This window comes from Halichoerus grypus, chromosome 13, assembly GCF_964656455.1.
Source record: "Halichoerus grypus chromosome 13, mHalGry1.hap1.1, whole genome shotgun sequence".
NCBI lineage: Eukaryota > Metazoa > Chordata > Mammalia > Carnivora > Phocidae > Halichoerus > Halichoerus grypus.
Genome location: NC_135724.1, coordinates 72,171,337 through 72,194,316, shown reverse-complemented (window position 1 = coordinate 72,194,316; position 22,980 = coordinate 72,171,337). Strand labels below are relative to the sequence as shown.

The following is a 22,980-nucleotide window of genomic DNA, read 5'->3' as shown; positions in this document are numbered from 1 at the left end:
AAATCATGGAGCTGAAAAGCAGATGGATGAGCAGCACACTCACTCAGAAGAATCCAAAAACCTACGCCTGTGGCAGGAAGGCCAAGAAGCAGCAACCCAGGAATTCAATGTCCAGAGCCCCAAGAAGCTCCAGACATAAGGTGGGACACGGAGATAATCTAATGAGTCAGGACAAGTGCCCATTCTAGATGAAAAAGGTCCAAAACTCAATCTACAGCATTACTCCGCATTTGTAACCAGGGATAAAGTATTAAGAGTAGATATTACCAGATGGTACAAATGTAAGGGAGTTTTAAAATGGTATTTCTAAAAATGGTCTGTTTTACTAGTTTTATATAATGAGCATTTTATATATCCTTTAAATGAAAAGGAGAAAAAAGAAAAAAGAAGGAAAGAGAGAGAAGAGAGGGGGAGAGAGAAAAAAAAAAAAAAGAAGAAAGGGAGAGAGGGAAGGAAGAAAGAACGGGAGTTGCCAGGAAGGGAGGTCTACCAGGGAGTGGGCCCACCCTGCCTTTTCCTAGCTCAGGAAAAAATCTGCAGTGGGCATTTGACAAGCATTTGGGATCACATCAATGGCTCTCTCAAAGCAATCTTTGTGACAGAATAGCGACCTCACAGGGTGGGAAGGGATTCCTTAAGCTCTTTAATTTTGACTATAAAAGCTACATAATTTTAAAAAACCAAAAGCCAGGGACACCTGGATGGCTCAGTTGGTTAAGGGTCCTGGGACCGAGTTCTGCATCGGGCTCCTTGCTCAGCGGGGAGCCTGCTTCTCCCCCTGCCTACCGCTCCCCCTGCTTGTGTGCACTCGCACTCTCTCTCTGACAAATAAATCTTAAAAAAAAAAAAAGCCCAGCCCTGGCACTCACCGCTGCTTGGCCTCCTTGATCCGCTTCTTGACATCAGCTTCTCTGCGCAGGGTAATGGCTGTGTTCTGGACCTGCCGCAACATCACCTGGAAATGTACGTTGGCACCAAGTGAGGGGAGGAGGTGCTCTGGACCACAGCAGGCAATATTATAACAAGCATCTGAAACTTCTCACTTTAAATCACATGGAATCAAAAACACACTCTGAGATTTACTTCTTTTCTACAGAAAATGGCCTTGATGGGGACAAACTCAAAAGCTATGCTTTACCTGACCAGGCTGAAATGAAGGAGGAAACACCCCCAAATGAAATAATAGTGTCAGACAGAGGGGTAGAGAACTGCTCAGACCCCTTCACTACTGTGTGTGACCTGGGGCAAGTGACCATCTTCACTTCAATCTCCCTTTCTATAAACTGAGAATACTAACAGTGGCCACTCCATATGGTTGTTAGGATGTTGAAATGATTAGCTAAGATTCTACCATACAGTGTGTTCAATAATGATTATGGAAACATCTTAATATCCATTTTGCAGCTTTAGGGTAAGGAGTTCATGACTAGCCTGGGGCTGAGCCAGGGCAGCTCTGGGATCCTAATGCCAGAAATGCTAGACAGTAGCTGCTCAGATCTGGGGCCTTACCCTGGAGTCCCGCGTGAGGTCTCCACCTAGGCGAACTTCTAAGGTCCGAGCTTTGCTCTCTGCCTCCCGTGCCTTCTCCTCAGCTGAAATCCAGAAGAAACCATGAATAAGGAATACAAAGGTTCAAAAACTCTTAATCATCCCTCCTGAATCCCAGTGTAGTACCCGCTGGGCAAGATGTGTGTACACTGTCAAGGAACAGGAGAGCTGGGAGAGCAACCTCCAACCTCCCTGCCTGGAATGCAGTCAGTACAAAAAGGAAAATCCTTTTGTTTGGAGGTCCCAAACAAAACAGGCACTATTTATACTTGAGACATGTTTTTTTAAACTTTACAAATGAACTGGAACAGGTCAAAAACTGCCCAGGGTAACCAGAGTTACATCCTCAGCAGGAGCTGGAAGTTATCCAAGTCCTCAGCCAATCACTCTCCATCAAGCAGCCAAGAAGCCCTGTCAGCATGAGAGACCTTGAGATGTTTGCCCTGGAGTCAGGAAAACCAATTTCACAAGTATTTGGGCCAAAGAAAAGTGTGAGATTCTTCACTCTGAGCAAGCCAAGGAGTTGACACTGTTTTAGGTAAGTCCCTATAAATGGCTGATGAAGAGAAACTAGAGTCTGGGAAGAAAAACTGCTGAGAGGATTGGCATGCAGGTGTGCAAAAGGAACTAGATCCGTGGTTCAGGAGAACAGCCTGCCCCTGGGTGCTAGACAGAGCTTTTTTTGGATCCGGCTTTGGCCACGACAAGTATCCCCCAGACAATCCCAACCTGATCCCCCCTCCTGCCTGGGGGTGGGTAGGGGGTGCACATTACCAATCCGTGCTACATGCTCAGCTTTCTTCACCTCCTGCTCTGCACGAGTCTTGAAACGGCTTGATGTGTATTTGTACATCCTGAACAGGGGGAAAAAGCAACCTGAAGACCCAAGCAGCAGCAGGGTTGGGCAGCAACCTGAACAACTCAGGAAGCACCCTGCCTTCCTGCTCCCTTCCAAGCTGCACTGTACTCATGATGAGTCAAAAACAAACTTTTTTTTTTTTTTTTTAAGATTTTATTTATTTATTAGAGAGAGAGAGCACAAGCAGGGGGAGCAGCAGGCAGAGGCAGAAGCAGACTCCCCGCTGAGCAGGGAGCCCTATGCAGGACTCGATCCCAGGACCCCGGGATCATGACCTGAGCCAAAGGCAGATGCTTAATGGACTAAGCCACCCAGGCGCCCCCAAAACAAACTTATTTTAGCAAAATACCCAATTCCTTACTCCACTTGCCCCTTGCTCCATCTTTGATAAGGAACCCCACTGCTCACCAGGTGTATCAATAATCCCACAGCAGAAACAAATCTCAGCAATCAGCCAGGGCCTTTGCTCTCTCCTGTGTAATGTCTAAAGGCCCCTTGGCCCTGAAGCTGAAAGGCTCAGACCGTTCACTGTGCCAAGCAGGGTACCCTCCACGTCACAGAAAGCACTCACACTCAACAAGCTTCACCAGCCAACCTCCACAGCTCATCAGCCATCTGTGTCCCTCCCTCAGGACTTAGAAGTTTCTATGCAGTAAATCACAAGTAGCTTAAAGGCCCAAATGCAGTCAACACTGTCAGAGCCTCTTATCATCACTCCTAGCATCACTCCAACAATGCCCCCGAGAAATACAGCCACGGCCCCATCCTCAGCTCAAGGGAACAGCAGACCAGGGTGGGCAGACCCCTACCTGGGCTTATATAGGCAGCAGGAAAGCCTCTTGGTCTGCACCTTGTGCCCATGGATGAAGATCCGCATCCGGGGATCAATATAAAGCACGGCAGCATAGGCACGGAAGGAGCGCCGCTCTGGCTTCCTAGAGGTGGCAGGAATAGAGGAGTGCTATCACCCACCCCACAACCAGCTTGACCAAAGATATGAAAGGACAGCCTTTCTGCAGACCCTCCACCTCACATGCTGGCTTTTCTCACCACCCTGAAGGGCTGCTCCCTCAGTGTGGGGAGCACACCCTTCACATCCCCAGCACAGGCACTCCACAGACACCGGACCCAGCCTTACCACTGGCCCCACCACAGACCCAGCAAAACCCATCCTGTCTCTAGGCTCAGTTTCCAAATCAAGGAGTTGGGGCAAGGAACCAAGGAGTCGGGGCAAGGGACCATTAATCTTTTCTTTTGGCTTAGCTGAGGAGCTGCTGTCCTATTCATCCTTCTGTTTGTGGTAAGAAAATTTGGAGTGCTCAGCTTCATCAACTCCAATACTGGGAAATTCAGGGAATGAGCCCCACCCCCCCTTCGCTATTAAAGTCACCTCCTGAGCTTTCTCTCCCTGAGAAAATGGACCACCAGTTCCAAACCTTCCCTCCCTTCCCAGCCACACTCACGTGCCCTCTGGGGAAGTCTCTGCCATCTGGATATCTCTTGGATTTGAGATTATGTCTAGCTCTGGCTCTCCATTATCCATGAGTTTGAGATTGAAGATGATCACCAGTGTTCCTGGGAAACAAATCCTCCTTTTGTCCTGCCAGGCACCACCTGATCATCCCCACACCACTCATGGCTCCTGGATTCTAGGGGCTATAAGCTCAAGTCTACTTACCACTGTCTCCAGGAATCTTCATGAACTGAGTCATAACTTCCTCTTCATTGTGGAAGGGAGAATACTTGTAGATGAGTTCTGTCTCGATGGCAAACTTCTCCACGTTGTCTGTGACAGGTTCCCGGGTCCGAGCATTCCAGGTGGGCAATGGGACTATCACCTTTGGAGAAAGCATGGGCAGACACTTTGAGGGAAGACCCAGAATAGCCTTCCCCCAAAATGTGCATCCATCTTGTCCTTCTCCACAGTGGCTCCACATTGCCCCAGAGGTGAGGTCCAAGCTTTGCAGCCTGACACCACAGGCTCTGTGGCTTCTGCCCTTCCCAAGCCTCAGTGTCACAGCAGAAGGTCCTCTGGGATATGCTGATTTATGCCCTGGGGGTCTTTGCATGAGCAGTTCCCTGCTTGGGATGGCCCTGGCCATTCTCCCAATTTGATATCAATTCTTCTCTCTCTACTACTAAAAAGATATTTGTACTTATCTAGTGAATCTGAAGATACATATAAACATACAACTCAGCAATTCCACTCCCAGGTTCTGGGAGTGTCTTCTGCACATATGTACCAGCAAACATGTAAGAGTAATGTAAATATCCAAAACAGAATGGATAAATTACACTATCATATATTTATACAATGGAATAGTGTATAGTAATGATGATGAACAAACTAACAGCTATTAGCATCAACATGCATGGATCTCAAACACAACGTTATGTGAGGGGCGCCGGGTGGCTCAGTCAGTTAAGGGTCCGACTCTTGATTTTGGCTCAGGTCATGATCTCAGGGTCATGAGATCAAGCCCCACGTTGGGCTCTGTGCTGGGCATGGAGCCTGCTTGAGATTCTTTCTCTCCCTCTGCCCCTCCCCCTAACTAAAACAAAAACAACAAAAAAACGTTATGTGAAAAAGACAAAATAGAAAAAAAAAAAAAAAATCTATGGTATGAGCCCACTTAAATAAACGTCATAAAATAGACAAACTAAACTATTATTCAAGAATGCATACACAACACAGGTGCCAAAACTATAAAGAGAAACAAGGAAATAATCATTACAAAAGTTACCTGAAGGCGGTTCCTTCAGAGGTACAATAAGGAATACAATTAGTGAGGGGACACACTGGGGGCTTCTAGTATCAGTCTATTATGGCAACTACCTAGGTGTTCACTTTGTAATTATTCTCTCAACTGTACCTGTATTTTAATACACAATTCCATATTATGGAATTTAATCTTATGTTTTTAAAAGTCCGATCTTTATCAATTGTACCTCAATAAAATGGGGGGAAAAAAAATCCTACTCTTTCTTCTAAAATCCTACCCTTAAGTGCCACACCCAGAGGCTTAGATGTGCTCCTCTCCCAGGCAGCTGCCCAGGAGCCCTGTGGATAGATGACTGCTTCATTCCCTCTGTAAAGCAAACCAGTCCAGGCACCTAAAAGCTCAAATCAAATGGCCCACCCTAAGAATAAAGGGATTCTGTATTTTAAAAAGTGCCGGGGTGATAAACTGTTAAGGGTTCTGAGACATTTTACTGGTTTCTAAGAAGCTTTATGCCTAATGGTATTCATCCCTAGAGCTGGTTTGGACACATTCCTACCCAGTAGAAAATGATCTTATTTTGAAATCTTGGCTGAGTTTGCACTGGAGTACAATCCAAAATAGTGACCTTCTAGCACCAAGTAAGGAAAAAATTTCAACCTAGCTTTTTCACCTGGGGAACTGAATTCCATTTGTGTTCTGTGAATCTATACCTGACTCTGCAACCCCCATTCTTCACAGCAGCCCCAGGTGATAACAGCATTGCTTTAAACAGCATATACTTCCACTGGCACCCATCCCAGCCATCAGGACACTTCCTTAATTTCAATGTCACCACTCTCCTGGTTTTCCTCCTACCCATCTGGTCACTCCTGTCTCTTCTGCCACCTTCTCCTCTCCCTGGAGGAGAGCATCCCTGAGATCCCAGGTACTCTTCTCACTCTGAACACTCCTTTAGGTGAGCTCATCTGCTACCAAGGATCCCAGAGCCCAGGCCTCCCCTCAAGCTCACGACCCAAACTTAACTTTCCATGTCCAGGAAAACTTACTCTTCACCAAAGAGGAGGATGCTATTTTCTTTCATTCTTCACCAGCTCCAAACAGCCCACATCATGCCCCAGCTACCACACCAGAACCTACATCATTCATGACCCTCCTCCCTTTTCCCCTCTCCACTGATCAAACACCAGATTTGTGGGTCCCACATGTTAAAGGACCTCCCTGCTGTGGTCCTGCCAGGCTACACACAGCTAGGGAATTTCAACTAGTTTACTCCAACACCTGTCTTTTCAATCCAATCACCACACAATAACAAAATGATTTTTTTTTTTTTTAAGAGAGAAAGAGTGCGAGCAGGCAGGGAGGGGAAAAGGGAGAGAGAGAGAATCTAAAGCAGGCTCAGCACTGGGCATAGCCCAATGCGGAGCTCCATCTCACGCCCTGAGATCATGACCTGAGGTGAAATCAAGAGTCAGATCCTTAACCGACTGAGCCACCCAGGGGCCCCACCAAACTGATCATCTTAAAAGGGAATCTGATACTGCCACACCCTTGCTTAAGTTCCCTTTGAAGGCTGGTGTTAGTAAAGTCCTGTATTCACCAAGGCCCTGAGGTCAAGCCTGACCTAGCCCTCCCTGCTCTCCAGAGGCCACCACCTTTCTTCAGGTAGTCCCTCTGCCAAGTCCCTTCCCACAGCCCTCACCAGCCCTCAGGGCCTTGAACAGACTATTTCCATGGACTTGACCACCCTCCTCCCACTACCCACAGTCCATCAGAAAACATTCCTGAAAACCACAGCCTGGGCAAAAGTTCTCCTGCCCTACCTTCTCCCAGGAGCATTCTTTCCAGCTGTAGCACTTCTCTCACTGCATGTATGATAGATAACTGACACAGTGCACCAAAAAGGCAAACAAATCCACTGGTTTGCCAAGTAAAGGTGGTGGGAAAAGACCGCTTTTCATTCCCACCATGAACTAATTTGCTATGATTTAAGCTCATATCTAAAGAGGGCCAGCACAAATCTAATTACAGCTAACCAAGAGAGATTAATCAGATTGAAACCCTGACTAAATTCACCTATCTGGGGATTTCTCTCTGCACACCCTCTCAGCCCCCTCTCTACAGCTCTGGCCACCACCTCCCACACATGAAAGGAGGAAGAGTCCAGTCTGAGGCTGGGCAAACTAAAACTGTCTCTGATACCCCCTCTGGTGAGGAAGCACAGACTCACCAGACCAACTCCGTAGATGTCTGAGCCACCAGGCCACAAAGAGAATCAACTGAGCATGTGTTTAGCTTACATAGTTACCTAATTACTGAAATGTTTTAAAATGAGAATATTCCAAATTCATTATGACTTCTTTCCAGCATAGCAATGATGAGCTGGGGCTAAGTGTCATCTGTCATTTAGCAAAGAACTTACAATGATGTTTTCCATATACTCACCTGCTTCACTACCTGCCCAGGCCCCACAAGTATCTTACTTGTTCCTTCTGATATAGACGATTAAAGCAACATATTTCTTCAAAAGGAAAATACATTCATAGCACATTCCACAAAATCACCATCATATGGGAAAGACAGTGCTGCTCCTATTATTAGTTCCTATTACTACTGCAGGTTGTGATCTCCACCCACAGTAAAGAAGCCAAAACACTCCCCTTGATAAAACTCTTCATACTAACACCCTGCCAGACTAAATTTAGGCTGCAGGTCTAGAGAAGCTGCAAATCTAACTCTTGGTTCCTGCCATTTTGATGGCCTCATTCTCAGAAACAGGACAACTGTTCTCTAAAGCTTTGAGATTTTTACTTCCTCTCACACTAAGAGGTCTGCCTAACCCCTCAACCAGTTCATCCAACCAGCTAATCCCATAAGGAGGCATGGCCGCAATCCTGCAACCCCAATGAGCCCAGCATCGCAAATAACCTAAGCAGACCCAGGAAAAGTGAAATAATGACTTAGGCCACGAGGACAGGACCTACTTCATCAATGCCTTCCTCCTCATGAAAGGTCCGAGACAAAAAGAGGCAGGTCATGGTGTCTTCCTTCTTGGTGAAGAGTATAAAATCCTTCCCAATGCGCATTGAGCCCCTGAAAGGAAAGCAGAAATGGGTTATTCTCCCAGGGAGATTTTGAATCCCAGGGATTCAAAAACTCATCTGAAAAAGGAGCAAATTCACCCTCTGGACATGAATGAAACTGCCTTTGGAGGGCTCTCCTCAAGACCTCCCTCCCTCGCAGGACCCTGAGATGAGGTCCACAGTCCTCATTCCCTCTGCTCTTCCATCAGCCTTCATCGTTCCTCACAACCAGCCTGACCACACTTACCCACCATACAAGGCTTCCCCACCACCCTTCTAGGGCACATTCACCACGGATCGTCAGCCCCAAGTTAACTCCTGACCTGCTGCACATGGTAAGTAACCCTGCTGCCCATGCACCAGGTTCATCTCAGCTACACAAGGACTGCTGTACTCTTTGTGCCACCATCAGATTTCTCTCCAGGAACCGATACCTTCAACACATCATCGTCCATGCTGACCACATCCAGTTCCCATCTGATCCTTCCTTTGTTGACACAAACTCCATTCTCATTCACTCATCAAATGGCAGTACCATCAAGGGCACAGCCCACAGTCTACACTCATAAATTCTCAAAAAAAAAAAACAAAACAAAACAAACCAGTATGATCCCAAGGCTCAGCCAAATATAGGGGCTAACCATACACAACATAATTCTTAATCATAGTTTTTAAGAGACCTATAATTGGCTCATGTCCTGTAACTACAACCATCTTCTGTCTCAAAATTGTTTCGCCACCTCAAGCTCCTTATGACAGAGGCAGTCCCTGCTTTTAGATGCAACTGGTTTCTGGGAAATGTGCCTTGAGGCTGGGTTCCACAAGGCAAAAGTCCGAATGGAATCAACTGCTTCCTTCCTCTGTTTGGCCACATTAAATCATCTGAGAAACAGGCAAGGACAGGCCTTTCTGGGCAACATGGAACAGGGCAGAAGTTCCAACAGTTCATTGCCCAGTGAACAATGGGGCTGTTTAGCTCCTTTCTTCTGAGCAGCTTCTGGGGCTTTATGGCTATTATCTCATTAGTCTTCATAATACTCCAGGGAGGGGATGGCAGTGGGAAGCCTCATTACTCTCTTGTATGTACAAATACAAACCAGGCTGGCATGCCAAACACACAAATGAATGCCATGTCCCATTTCCCCAAATGCTCAGGAAAACGCCCAGGACACTATCCAGAGACACTTGGCAGCGGGCGCTGACAAGTTCTCTTTCTCCTCTTCCAGTTCCCAAGATGCTGGCAATGCTGCTTCCTCTGACAGATTTCACAGCCCTCCTCCTTCTTCCCTGAAGCTTATGGATAGCAAAATGAGGCATATTACCTTGCCTTCTGTCAAAGCTTGCTCTTGCCCTAATTTGGCAAAAACTCTCACTTTGTGCTTCTTTCTTCCCTCTTTGATCCTGACCTTGGAGGCTAAAGAGCAACAACCCCAAAAATGCCACCTCTCTGCTGGCTTCCTTGCTTCTCAGCCCTATTCTCACCATAAATCACTCCCTCTTGAAACTCTTTTTCAACTTCTGGTTTCAAAATAAATACACTCTCAACACTAGATGGCTCCAACTCAATGCATCCTTTACAAAACTCATTCTACTAAAATATGCTAATGACAACACTCTCAACTTCCTGGTCTTCTAAGTACTGTCAGAATCATATTTAGTTTGCTCCTCAAACTTGCTCTGTAAGAGAGAATGTCAGAGAATAGAACCCCATTTTCTAGATTAGAAAACAGATATTCAGAGACGTGAAACAGCTTGCCTGCGGCCACAAAACTGAGAAGACCAGCTAGGAGGAGGCTGGCCTACAATCCAGATGGGAAGTCAGGACTTCTTTCGCACTGACTCTAAGAGACCTCAGTTATTGGAATTTAGGGCACCAGCAACAGAATCACTTGGGGAACCTAACCTATAGATTCCTAGACCCTACCCTAGACAAGGAATCTGCTAATGGAAAGAACAAAGGAGAAATAAAATAAGAATCCAGAAACTAGTCTAAGGCTCTCAAAGCAATGACAGCATTTAATCCTTAACTTATTTGGCACGTATTATAATCCCAATTTACAAAGGAGGAAACTGAGGCTCAGAGAAATAATTAAGTGGCTGAGGTGAGATTTGAATTTTAATTTGCATGACTGAATGAGATGGATAACAGCTCCGGCTTTGCAGTCAAAAGGACCTGGTTCATATCTCAGCTCTACACTCAGGCAAATATTTGTATGCCTCTGGGCAAATCACTTCATCCCCATAAATCTCAATTTCCTCACTGGAAAATGAGAATAAAAAACGAGAATAGGGGCACCTGGGTGGCTCAGTCATTAAGCATCTGCCTTTGGCTCAGGTCATGATCCCAGGGTCCTGGGATCAGCTCCGCATCGGGCTCTCTGCTCAGCAGGGAGCCTGCTTCTCCCTCTCCCACTCCCCCTGCTTGTGTTCCTTCTCTTGCTTTGTCTCTGTCAAATAAATAAATAAAATCTTTAAAAAAAAAATGAAAATAGGAGGATTAAATAAGATCATCCAAGTAAAGTTTTTAGCACAGTGCCTGGCACATGGTAAGTACTTGTTATTACCATTTGGTTTCTCCCCTGAAAGACAAATCAGAAAGTCCAGATACCATGTCTCCGATGTCTTTGGAAGTACTCTCTTTCCCTGCCACACATCTAAAGCATGCTGCATGTGAGGGACAACTGATACTGTTGACTGACCAAAGCACCCCCTCTAACAAAACAACATGTTTCCACAGCAAGACTGGAAACGTGACTCAGAATTCCATTTGTACAAACTCCAATTCCACTAAATCTTATTCCATCCAAAGGTATGTGCAGCTGGAAGTGAGCATTTCAGAAATAGAAACCTTTCTCTTGGGGCTTCGCTCAAAATCAGAACAACACATTCCAAACACCAAACAAGTGGGAACCAAGGGCTGAGAAAGAAGTCCCAAAGGATCTGAAGACATTAGGTAGGTCCCTGCTACAGGGTCTAGCAGGACACAGAAGTGGAGACCATGTCCTCTGAGAGGGAAGGTTCAGATCTCTATTACTCACTCTGGATCCCCAGTGCCTGGCTCAAAACATGACATGTGGCAGGTGCTCAAGGCACACTGCTGTGCCATGAAGCAACCCCTTTAGCATCTCAGATACATCCTAACCCCACAAAACAACCACTTGCATCCTCAAACCACAGGGTAAAAATAAGAATTTTCATCAGGAGGAGAAATGCGGTTCCAGAGCACATTGCCAAGAGAAACCTACAGCTTGTTTCTCTCACCCCAAATGTTTAGGATGTTCATTCTTTCAATCTGTAAGGAAAACTTGGCTGAACGACAGTTGCTAAGTCCCCAAACTACTTCTTTCTGACTTAATTCTTCTGCTCCCGAGTTACACTAATGGAAGGATAAGGAATACAAAGTTTTCACTGGACAACAGCAGGAGTACTGCTTGATTCTGTATTGAGTCCTACGACAGGCTTCTAGTATACTTACGATTTTAACCCATTCCCATATTGCCCAATCTGGGTGGACTCAGGTGTTCGTTTGGCCGACTTCCCAAACTGGATCACACTGGCAGCATCACCTGAAGTGACAGGCACAAAAGAAAGTGAAGCATTTGCATTTCTTCCCCAGGATCCTCAAAAATAAAAGGTCTGAGCCTTGTTAAATCTAAGCAGGGCTGTGTGTCTACTAAAACCACTTCCCAAGGAAATTCAGAACCATGAGGCAAATGGAGACAACCTCTGACTGGCCTGTTAGTACCACCATCACTATGAGTTTATTCTGTTACCAGAACATGGTATGAAGGCTGAGGGAGCCCTCTGTAGTTCCAGCTCCAGGATGTTGTGCAAGCTGATAAATACAATGTCAAAAGACAGATAATTTGACTGACTTCAGGTTGCCATTCAGATCCTATCTCCCATGCTAGGACAAGACCTGGCAAATCCATTAGTGGAATTAAGCCTGAGATGTTGCAACAGACCTCTCTCTCTCTCCAGGTGGATCTTCTAATCACAATAGTAAGGCAACAGAAAAACACAATGAGTATTTAGTAAAAAGAGTTACATCCTCCCCAAAAGAAGAAATCTCATCACTTACTTGGATCCATTCCTGCTCCATCATCCAAAAAGCAAAGCATAAATCTTCCTCGAAGGTCCTCTCGCCTTTCTGTAAAAGAAGCAGTTGCCATTACTGGGTAGTTACCTACCAGAGGGTAGCAACATGGGTAAGGTCAAAAGGTGGATCAATGTGATCCTAATCAAAAGATTAGGACAAACCTAGCTCCTCCTTCTAATAATCTATTAGAAGGTAAATGTCAGGGTCCTTGAGGGTGGATATTACTATCAAAGGTTCTCCAATGCTTTCTAGTTAATGACAAAGATTGACAGAATCTTTGAGGGCAGGAAATACCTGGTCCACTAGACTAACCACCAAGCAGGAAGCCCAACTCAGGGCTCGATTCCAGGACTCTGAGGTCATGATCTGAGTCTACTGTCTGAGTCACCCAGGCACCCCTGAATATGCATGTATTTAATGCAAACCTCAATCATCCTTCTGCCTCTTCCACCTGGATTACTTCCACCTCTGCCCTCTGCTATGGACCCCAAGTCACTGAAGTACTCCAACTACAACACACTCTACCTTATCAACACTGCTCAAATTCAACAGGGCATCTCCTTTGTGGGTTAAATCTGGGGTAGCCTTCAGACAATGTAATCAAGCCAGACATGCTGTGGGCACAGTGGTGGCAGTTACTATCCAGAGAAATTGCTAAGTCTGTGTATGACTATCCCCAGGCTAACCTGAATTTCTGGGTTATCTGTATTCATTGCCACACCCTCTGCTTGTAATGGGTACCTGAAATGGCTCCCTAACCTAGGAATATGATGGCACAAGATGCAGTGAGAACTGCCTGGCTCCCAGCTGGACTTGCTCGACTAGAAGGAAGAATAGTCTTTTGACAAGAGGATTAAGTCCTTTGACAGTGCAGCCATGGCAGGGCTTCCTGGTTGACAGAAGGGGAACAAAACAAACTGGCTGCCATTTCAGTGGGTGGAAGAATCTCTTCTTTCAGTAGCTGTCTTCTGTAGTAGCAGGTGGTTACTCAAAGTAGTATGGGTCTAAGCATGTCACAAACACTAAAGAAGAGATTCCCAAATAGGGAAGGGGGCAATATTGGAGTTCCCAAGGTGCCTATGACCAATGATGAGGATTATGCTGACAAAGGAGAACAGCACAGGCTTTGGAATCAGGAGATCACTTCTACTAAAAGGAAAAAGTCTACGTAAGGTACTATAGGGATAAGCCCAAGGGTGCTTTGGAGCCTAGTTCCCGAGTACTTTTTTGTTCCCCGCAAGCTGTGGTTCACCAACTTTATACAACTATCAAAGCTGAGGAATCCCAGTTTAAAATACTCTTTGTCCTCCCCTTGGGCTAAAGATTCAAATGAGTCATGACCACCTTCTGTTAAATTGACTAGTTAGTGTAATTTAAAACGCTATTTTAAAAGTACTATAAACCACAGATTTTCAAGTATCACTAAGTGTTCAGGAAGCTGACTTTGCTGAAACATTAATAACAAGTGCTTCTTAAAAGTTCAAGAGCAAGGACCTTCCTGTTAAGTACTTACGGTAGATAAGAAAATTTCTCCTTATGGCAGTGCCTCTTATCAGTGTGGAGAATCCAAGTGAGATCTAGTAAGCATGAGCAAGTGCAAGAAAAGTGCAAAAAGGCTTCAAAGTTTCCTTCTGGAGGAAGCAAAGTATTACATGGAGACTCAAACTAGGACAGATACAGAGCATGGTAAAAAAAAAAAAAAAAAAAGTGTTCTAAATCTAGCCAAGAGCCATTTGTTGTACACTTCAGCCATAAAACATTCATGAAGATTCTGCGTTGGAATCTAGAAATTGGTTCAAGCCAACTAGCATTCCTTGAACACTATATAGGAAATTACTACAAGGCCCCTGTGTTTGTTAGGTACATAATCATCACTTAACAGTGGGCCTGAGATCCCTTCCTTGTTCAAGGACTTCATTTAAATATTTTTCATATGGTTTACAAGGGTAAAAGTTCCACCAGTAGAGGATCCTCCTGGCCACAGAGTGATCAACAGCCTGTAAGCAGCTAGTAGTACCCAAGTCCACATGATCATATGCAATACTGCCTCAGGGCCAAGAGAGACTAGCTGACACAGCAGTCACTTCTTCAACTTTGGAAATAGGCAATGTGGCATCATCACCTGGCTACAATGCTTATCCTCATCACTTGTTTATTCAATGAGTATTTACTGAGCACTTCCTCTGTTCCTGGCTCTGTGATGAAGACAGTAGTAAACAATGCAGATATGACCATTGCCTTCATGGAGCTTACAGTCCAGTAGATGCTACTCTCTGTAGCAAATCAGTTAAGCAGAAGGGTTTAAGCAGGAGACTAAGAGTAACAGCTAGAGCAAAATGTATTGTGCGTTAAGAATCAGTTGAAGAGCTTGTTAAAAATACAGATTTTGGGCTCTACCCCAGAAAGTCTGTGTGGGTCTGAGGAGGTACCTGAGAATTTGCATTTCTAACAAGCTCCCAGGGGATGCTGATGCTGTCCATCAGTGGACCACTCTGTGAGAAGCACTAAGCTAGAGAATCAAGAACCAGAAGGTTTCCCGGCTCAAAACTATCTCCCTAGACATCCCACCAGTTAGAGATGTATTCCTAACACCTGATATTTACTTATCAGTCAGTTGAGTGTTATCTGAAGCCTCCAAGCAAAGGATTTTGATGAAGGAGGGGGAGTTCTAGAGAGAGGAGAGTCTAAGCAGCTGGGTGTTGTATGCTCCCACTCCCATCATACATCTTGGAAGCAAGAAAGGGAAGGCAAAGCCAAACTGCCTTCTTTACAGTTGTGCCTGGTAGCAGCTATGTAAGATTATCAGAATGAGTTTGGAAGGATGCACATCTAAACTCCCCCCAATATGGCCAAGTCTGGCTTTTCCAAATTAGCCTGACATCATCCCATCATCCAACTCCCACTGGGGAGAAGACAGAAAGAAGCAGGAGAAGAAATGTAAAATGGAACTAGTAAGGCAAAAATCAGAGATGAGAAAATAATATTGTCCTTAACAGAAGTTGTAATAAAATGATATCCAAGTTCTTCATTGTTCTTTTGCAATCTGGGCAGTATTCATTTCAGTTACATGTGCTCTAATTTTCCACTTACTAACCATGGCTTAGCATCATAAAGGGGATCTTTCTTTGAGGAATGGCACTGCCTATCCAAGGAAGTCAAGAAAGTCAGTAAAAATACGGAGTCTACTTCTGACAGGCACATTACTGTCTGGCCCCGTCTAATAGGAATGCTTTGGGTAAATGAATACCTCCACACTTTAAGAGTCTGGCTCCTTTGTCACCCTTCTTTTAAAACATGACTTTTTAGGGCACCTGGGTGGCTCAGTTGGTTAAGCGACTGCCTTCGGCTCAGGTCATGATCCCAGGGTCCTGGGATCGAGCCCCGCATCAGGCTCCCTGCTCCTGAGGGAGCCTGCTTCTCCTGGAGCCTGCTTCTCCCTCTCCCTCTGTCTGCCACTCCACCTGCTTATGCTCTCTCTGTGTCAAATAAATAAATAAAATCTTTAAAAAAATAAAAAATAAAAAAATAAAACATGACTTTTTAGTGAATTCAAACTAAATCTGATGTTTAAGGGGATTTCCAAGTTCAGTATCAATCTAGTCTCAAAATGGGAGACAGGAAAATACTTTCCCCCGTGTACTGACAATAAGAACTTTATAGTATTAGGATATTACTAATTTTATCATTGTACTCATAAAATGAGGTTGCTTTTATTCCTCCTGTTGAATGTGTTAATAAGACTCTGAGGTAGAAAAGCGTGAAGTTGGGGCACCCAGGTGGCTCAGTCGTTAAGCGTCTGCCTTCAGCTCGGGTCATGATCCCAGGGTCCTGGGATCAAGCCCTGCATCGGGCTCCCTGCTCCGTGGGAAGCCTGATTCTCCCTCTCCCACTCTCCCTGCTTGTGTTCCCTCTCTCGCTGTGTCTGTCAAATAAATAAAATCTTTAAAAAAAAAAAAGAAAGCAAAAAAGGAAAGATATCTCAGCCAAGATACCCAATCTTGAGGTATTTGGAGTAAATCAAGTCTTTTCCTAAAATGCTGTAGTGCGGGGTGCCTGGGTGGCGCAGTCGTTAAGCGTCTGCCTTCGGCTCAGGTCATGATCCCAGGGTCCTGGGATCGAGCCCCGCATCGGGCTCCATGCTCTGCGGGAGGCCTGCTTCTCCCTCTCTCACTCCCACTGCTTGTGTTCCCTCTCTCACTGTCTCTCTCTCTGTCAAATAAATAAATAAAATCTTAAAAAAAATAAAAAATAAAAATAAAATGCTGTAGTGCTTAGTACTTCTAACACACCATTTAATCCTTAACTGCCTTGACAGTTCCCTCAAGATCAAGTTATTGTTCTCTAATCATCTGCAGAGTGCTAACTGTCTTCTCCAATTAAAGACTTAAATTCTCTAATGAGAACTTAGAAAAGGCCCCATCACATCCTCTCTGGACTCTTCCCAAAGCACAAGAGGAGTAAGAACACTGAGCACAGAATAAATGCACAGTGGGCCTTTTTCATTTAAATTGAAATCCAACCGTTCTGTTGCATTCTGAGTGTAAAGGATTAAATTTTCTTAGTGAAATTCACCCACCAAAGGTGGTAGGAGGGGGCAGGGATGACCTGTGTTTAAAATGCTTCTTTCAAGTAGACAGACTCAGCTATGATGATTTGTCCTTTCAACATCACTTGGAGTAGAGGCCCATTCTCTGCTTTACCATCTGTGCAACGATTAAAACAACATTTCTTTCAGAGGTAGCTGTAATTGCTCCTCATTAAAGTACACTTGAGATGTAAGATACACACTGTGACTTGGGAATGGTGCCTCCATTTGGCCTTAGGGTTTAAGTAACAATCTTCTAACACTCTTTTGCTGTGCCTCTGAGATGTATCCCTAACACCTGATATTTACTTTGTTCCTTTCTTCTAAAAATAAAAGAAGTCTTATTTTCACCACTTTGGTATAGCCTTTTGAGCAGAAGGCTTTCAGAATTTAAGCAGTACAGCTGACTTTCAGCTGTTCTGAATTTTCTTTGCTCCAAAGTATATCAGGGATGAGAAAGTCATCCTATCTGGGAGATTCTTCATAAAATTATGTAACATTAGAGGTTCTGAAAATTACCTCTTAGTTGTTTGCTTGTTCCCATTTATGAAATGAGTCCACAAAGATGGGTTATTTGGTAAGTGTATATTCCCACAAAAACACTTCAGTCTTCTTAGAAGCTAGTCAATGTTATTCAAGACTTTAGAAAAGTTTGTCAGAGACATGTATTATGCTAGCCAAATTGGATTTAAAAGCCATCTTCCTCTATTTTGCTTCCAAATTTCTAGCATTCAAATGACCAAAAACATGCTGGTACATACACTTAACAGGCAGAAAACAAACTAAAAATAGTAATTTAAAATTTTTAAAAAGCCAGTGATAATGACTAAGAATTCTTCCACTATTGCACCCACTCCAGAAAAAAAGAATCTTACTACCAAACAGCAGAGCCAATTAAATAAGCAAAACAGGAAACACTGTTAATAACATCTTTAAATTCCGGGGTGCCTGGGTCGTTCATTTGGCTGAGCATCTGACTTTGGCTCGCATCATGATCTCAGGGTCCTGGGATCAAGCCCTGCGTCAGGCTCCCTACTCAGCACGGAGTCTGCCTGTCCCTCTCTCTCTGTCTCTCCCCCCACTCATGCACTCGCTCTCTCTCTCAAATAAATAAAATCTTAAAAAAAAAAAGAAAAAAACTTTAAATTCCAAGCAAAGCAGCTCTCCTCCTAACGCCTGTCTGAGAACATCTCCTTAGCAAACCCCAGCCAACCCAGTTAATCCAAATGTTTTATGCAACTGACACCAGCAACTCTCTAAGTCCTCACTGAGATTGCAGAGAGAGAAACTGGCCTCCAACAAGATCTCTCTTTGGCTCCAGGTACCAGTAAAATCAACCGATCAGTAATCCAACCAGTAAAATCACCAGTACTTGGTCACTTCACTCCCCGCTACTCTACTCCATCATCCCATAAATCTCTCAGTGGCTATCTAAATAGATCTACAGGGGCACCTGGGTGGCTCAGGTCATGATCCCAGGGTCCTGGGATGGAGCACTGAGTCAGGCTCCCTGCTCAGCGGGGAGCCTGCTTCTCCTTCTCCTCCCTCCTCGTGCTCTCTCTCTCTCTCTCAAGTAAATAAAATCTTTAATAAATAAATAGATAGATAGATCTGTAGATCTGGGAACCACATGTTAGTTTCCTTACACCAATATTCTTGGTTTCTATTACATGCCTGACCAGAGCTGCCCTATATCTACCCTACGACCTGGAGTAATCGTGCCATCTCCCCAGGCTCTTAGGCATTTCTTCTTAGGCATAGCCATACATGCATTCAAAGAACTGAACATCAGAAGAAAGGACTGACGTCTGACTTACCTGCGTAAATATCTATTCTGGTGGCATCCGCATCTCTGCAAAAGAAATCAAGATCGAAATGAAATATGAAATATCAACCATCAAAATACATAGTATTTTAAGCGGGATGCATACTATTTTAAGTCTATTTTTAGGAAGTCACATAGAAATTCTGTATCCATTAAAGTACCCTTTCATACTTGGCAACACTATTTCCCTTATGTGTCTGTGAAACAGTTCTGAAGCTCTAAATTATTTAAAATAACCACACGACACATAGGGTCTGGATACATCTTTTTAATATGGATTTCAGATTTCACAGTAAAAATATCTAGAGAATGAAAGAACATTCCCCTTTACACACTAAAAAATGACTCACAACTATGTTTCTCTCACTAATTTGATAGCCATCATAAAAAAATGTTCCAATAACTTGTCCATTTTTCTTTCGTACAAGATACTGAAAAGAAAGAAAAACATCATCTGCCACAAAACCTATGAAAAATCAGGTCTCATAGTATATACATTACAGTCAGCAGACTAATTGACAAGCCTGTAATCTTATCCTCCCTAACCTAGAAAGGAAGTTGGGGCACTCCATTAGACTCCAACGACCAGCTGAAATACAAGTTCAGTCATCAATAAAGGCTTGAAACTAATCTAGTCCAATTCTGCCAACTGCAGGGAAGGAAAATGAGGCACAGAGAGTTTCTTAAGTTCTAAATGCAAAAAACCCACTCAAATCCATACAGTTCTACATGTACCTATTCCCAAAAACAAAAAAACAGTTTCAAATATGAGGAAGACGGGCAATATGTGTGCATGACCAGGAACACATACTCCCAGGAATCTCCAGTTCACCATATGATATACAAAAAGGCAGTCTGCCACAGCACACCATGGTCTCACTAAGCTAACAAGTGGCAAATTCAAACATAGTTCCATTAAGCTACAGCATTTTTAAATTAAATACAAAAATTATGAGTCAACCAGGATTAAACAAAATGGGGAGTTTTCTGATTAAACAGCTGTTAACAAGCACACTTCCATAAACAGTCCGGTGAATAACAATAAAACTAATAATGGTACAGGATTATAGTATAAAATATAGATACAGACAGAAAATTATCGGCAAGCTCGTTAATTGGGGATGTTTAGAAAGCACTTCTACCAAAAAAAAAAGTACTTCTCTCCACTCTTACCCTCTTCCTTCATTATTCATCAACACTTGGTCAATAAGCAATGTGTCTGAATTTTATGTTTGCATTCAAAAACAAAACTGAGATAATATTTTCATAATTATTAACAGAATCTTAATTTGGATGTTGCTATTTATCTTTGAGCCAAACCAAACTTCTTTCCAGTCCTATACAGTAACATTTATAGACTTCCATCACTAAGAACTTAGTATAACACAGTGCTAAAGAATTTCTTCTAAGCACAGCTGCTAACAATAGAAGACACTTTGATCAATTGGAGTCACTGACCTTAAAATACACATTCTGAGATCACACATAACTGTGGCATAATTTTAAAAACTTTAAATGGTGTACTGTCCTGACAGCACAAATTAAATCAGCTCTTGCCTGTCCCATTAACTTGACTCATAAGTTTCTATCTCAATTCCCTGCATTTCACTACAATTATCTTGCTCTAATACACAAGGGAAGGTAACTTTGGGGGTCATAAGCTCATTATTTTTAGGAAAAGCAATGGATGAATTAAAGTCAATCAAGTAAACTGGAATTATCAACTAACTTGCTATTAAAAATACTTTTGGGGTAAGAGACCTCTTAGGAGTGAATTACAGCTGCTTACAGAATTGTCTTCCTCCCACGTCTTCAGAAGCAAAGGTCACAACGACCCAGAAAGTTTTCAAGCACAGACTGTATGCCTAAAGACTACATACCTTGCATTATCAACCAGTTCAGCAAGAGCACCAAACAAGAATTCATGAGTAGTTCTGAAATGATAAATACTAAGAATCAGCAGAAGAATTACAGAATTGAACTATGACACCTACTAAGGTTATAAAATGTTAGTTTTTAGGGAAAAAAAAATCTAAAGTTGCCATTTGTGCTGTCAATTTATACTACTGAAATTTAAACTTCCCCACAATTAGAGCCTTTTAAAAGCCTTCTAAGCCCCCTCAAATGTTAATCAGGTTCTGCTATCTACTCATGTTTATTCTTACTATGTTAAGAAACCCACTGTGAAGCATTAAGATTTCTATGTATACTACAGATTTAAAAGCAGTTTTTTTCACTACTCATGTTCTGCCTAGAAAAATGTCTGTGTTTCATTTTTCACTGCCTTAACCAGCTATCAGTTTCTGCATATCTCTAAGCATGCTTAATGGACAACTTGCTAACATTTTGCTTTACCAATACTTGCATATTATCCATTGGTGAAAAAAGAAAACCCATTTGTTTCTATGCAGTTTGTAAGCAAAATATTCCATATGAAAGTGAGGAGAAAGGAGAGAATAATCTATTTCCTGACATTTCAATTCTAGCTAAAAACCACCTTCTCCACATTAAAGAAAGGAATCGAAGACCCTCTTGTACATATTCCTCTTAGAAGGACAGCTTGGTGTATTCTTCCTAGGGTCCCTGATAGCCCCTTTAAGAAGGTCATCTCTCTTCCAGGAGACTGCTCAAAGTTGGGTTAGGTAAATACACAATTACCAAAGTATTCAGAACTCAATAAATATGATATTTATGCAGAAGATGAATCCTTAAATTCTTTCTCCATTTACATTCTCTTTAATTTGTGCTGTTTCCCATAATAGTCCTCTTTAAATATAAAAGTTAGGATGTGTTCATCTAGAAACCTTGACTTTTGTTAAAAAAATAAAATAAAATCATTAACCTAGATAATACATTACCATCATCAATTTTTCAAAAATAAATTCCTGATTTTTTCGTATACCATTTCAGCCACTACACAAAGTGAAAATTTCTGAAAATTTAGAATATACCAAAATTAAATAACTAGTGTCTAGGATCTCTGATCACTTACTATATCATGTAAAACAAAAAACAAATTGTAAAATATTTGCTTATAAAATAAACACCCAAAACTGAACTGTCCAGAACACTGGTTTTCCCTCCTCAAGTAAACCTACATATTTTTACAATAGCAAATTCTGAATTAAAACTACTAGTTATTAAAAAAAAAAGAAGAAGAAGAAAGAGCGGTTCTTGGAATTTTAGGAATAACTTTTTCCCATGAGATCAGTGAATATTATCTGCTGCTAATCCAAAGGTGGCACCAACAAATATGTCTTAGCAAAAAGTAGAAATTTATCTCCAATTTACCTAGAAAATAGAGCTCAAATTCTTCTGACCAAAATCCAATCCTTAACTATTTTACATGAAAAGAAAAACAATTTCTAAGAGAAAAACCTGCATAAAACAGATCTTTAATTTAAAAATTTACGTCTCTATAATCATCTTAAATTCTTCAAATTATCAGTTGAAGAAACAGAGAAGTATTCTGTAGATTACTACACTAAAGAAATAGGGAGAAATGTTAGAAAATTAAGGTGATTTGCTAAAGGTAATATAAATTAAATCTAACATTTGCTCTCAAGCTTTTAACCATTTTCCTGTCTTAGAAATGGCTTAGGGCGCCTGGGTGGCTCAGTTGGTTAAGCAACTGCCTTCGGCTCAGGTCATGATCCTGGAGTCCCCGGATCGAGTCCCGCATTGGGCTCCCTGCTCGGCAGGGAGTCTGCTTCTCCCTCTGACCCTCCTCCCTCTCATGCTCTCTGTCTCTCATTCTCTCTCTCAAATAAATAAATAAAATCTTTAAAAAAAAAAAAAAAAAAGAAATGGCTTAGAAACTTACAAAGTGAGTTAGCTTTCTATACTCTAAATGTTTTTAATTTTGAGGTTAGATAAAAATATAAAATAAAAAATTCTACTGTAAAAGTTCTCATTTCAGTGAGAACCTGTACTTTAACTATAGTCAAAGAAACTCAGAAATATAGCTCCTGTAACAACAACAAAGAGAATACAACCATAATAAGAATGGGACTACAACTTGTATGCAGGAATCTTGGGAATAAGTATGTTTAAGAATGAAGTACTGGCCTTTGGTAGTGAGAATAGTGAATACAAATAATCTTGAAAACTAATTTTGATACCCTTTGCCATTAGGGCAAAGAAATCAAAAACAAATGGCAACTGCTTCTCAGCAATACCTATTTCTGACTGCTTCACATGAAAAGGAGAGACATTCAGAATTCAGTAAGATCTCAAAACGGCAAGCACAAAGTATCTCTGG

At 42.7% G+C, this 22,980-nt stretch overlaps 1 protein-coding gene across 5 annotated transcripts in view; it reads right to left on the bottom strand.

Annotated features, from left to right (window-relative positions):
• The window catches only part of MORC2 (MORC family CW-type zinc finger 2), a 41,682-nt gene that overhangs the window by 13,118 nt on the left and 5,584 nt on the right, over positions 1-22,980 (bottom strand). For all 5 annotated transcript variants that reach the window (XM_078060766.1, XM_078060767.1, XM_078060769.1 and 2 more), the window contains exons 2-12: positions 20,600-20,653; positions 18,712-18,746; positions 12,292-12,360; positions 11,686-11,776; positions 8,112-8,220; positions 4,086-4,245; positions 3,871-3,982; positions 3,217-3,342; positions 2,323-2,402; positions 1,510-1,592; positions 870-955 (exon numbers count right to left, since the gene is read on the bottom strand). In XM_078060766.1, coding sequence (XP_077916892.1) covers positions 870-955; positions 1,510-1,592; positions 2,323-2,402; positions 3,217-3,342; positions 3,871-3,982; positions 4,086-4,245; positions 8,112-8,220; positions 11,686-11,776; positions 12,292-12,360; positions 18,712-18,746; positions 20,600-20,653 — 1,005 coding nt within the window. The remainder of the gene's footprint in view (positions 1-869; positions 956-1,509; positions 1,593-2,322; positions 2,403-3,216; positions 3,343-3,870; positions 3,983-4,085; positions 4,246-8,111; positions 8,221-11,685; positions 11,777-12,291; positions 12,361-18,711; positions 18,747-20,599; positions 20,654-22,980) is intronic.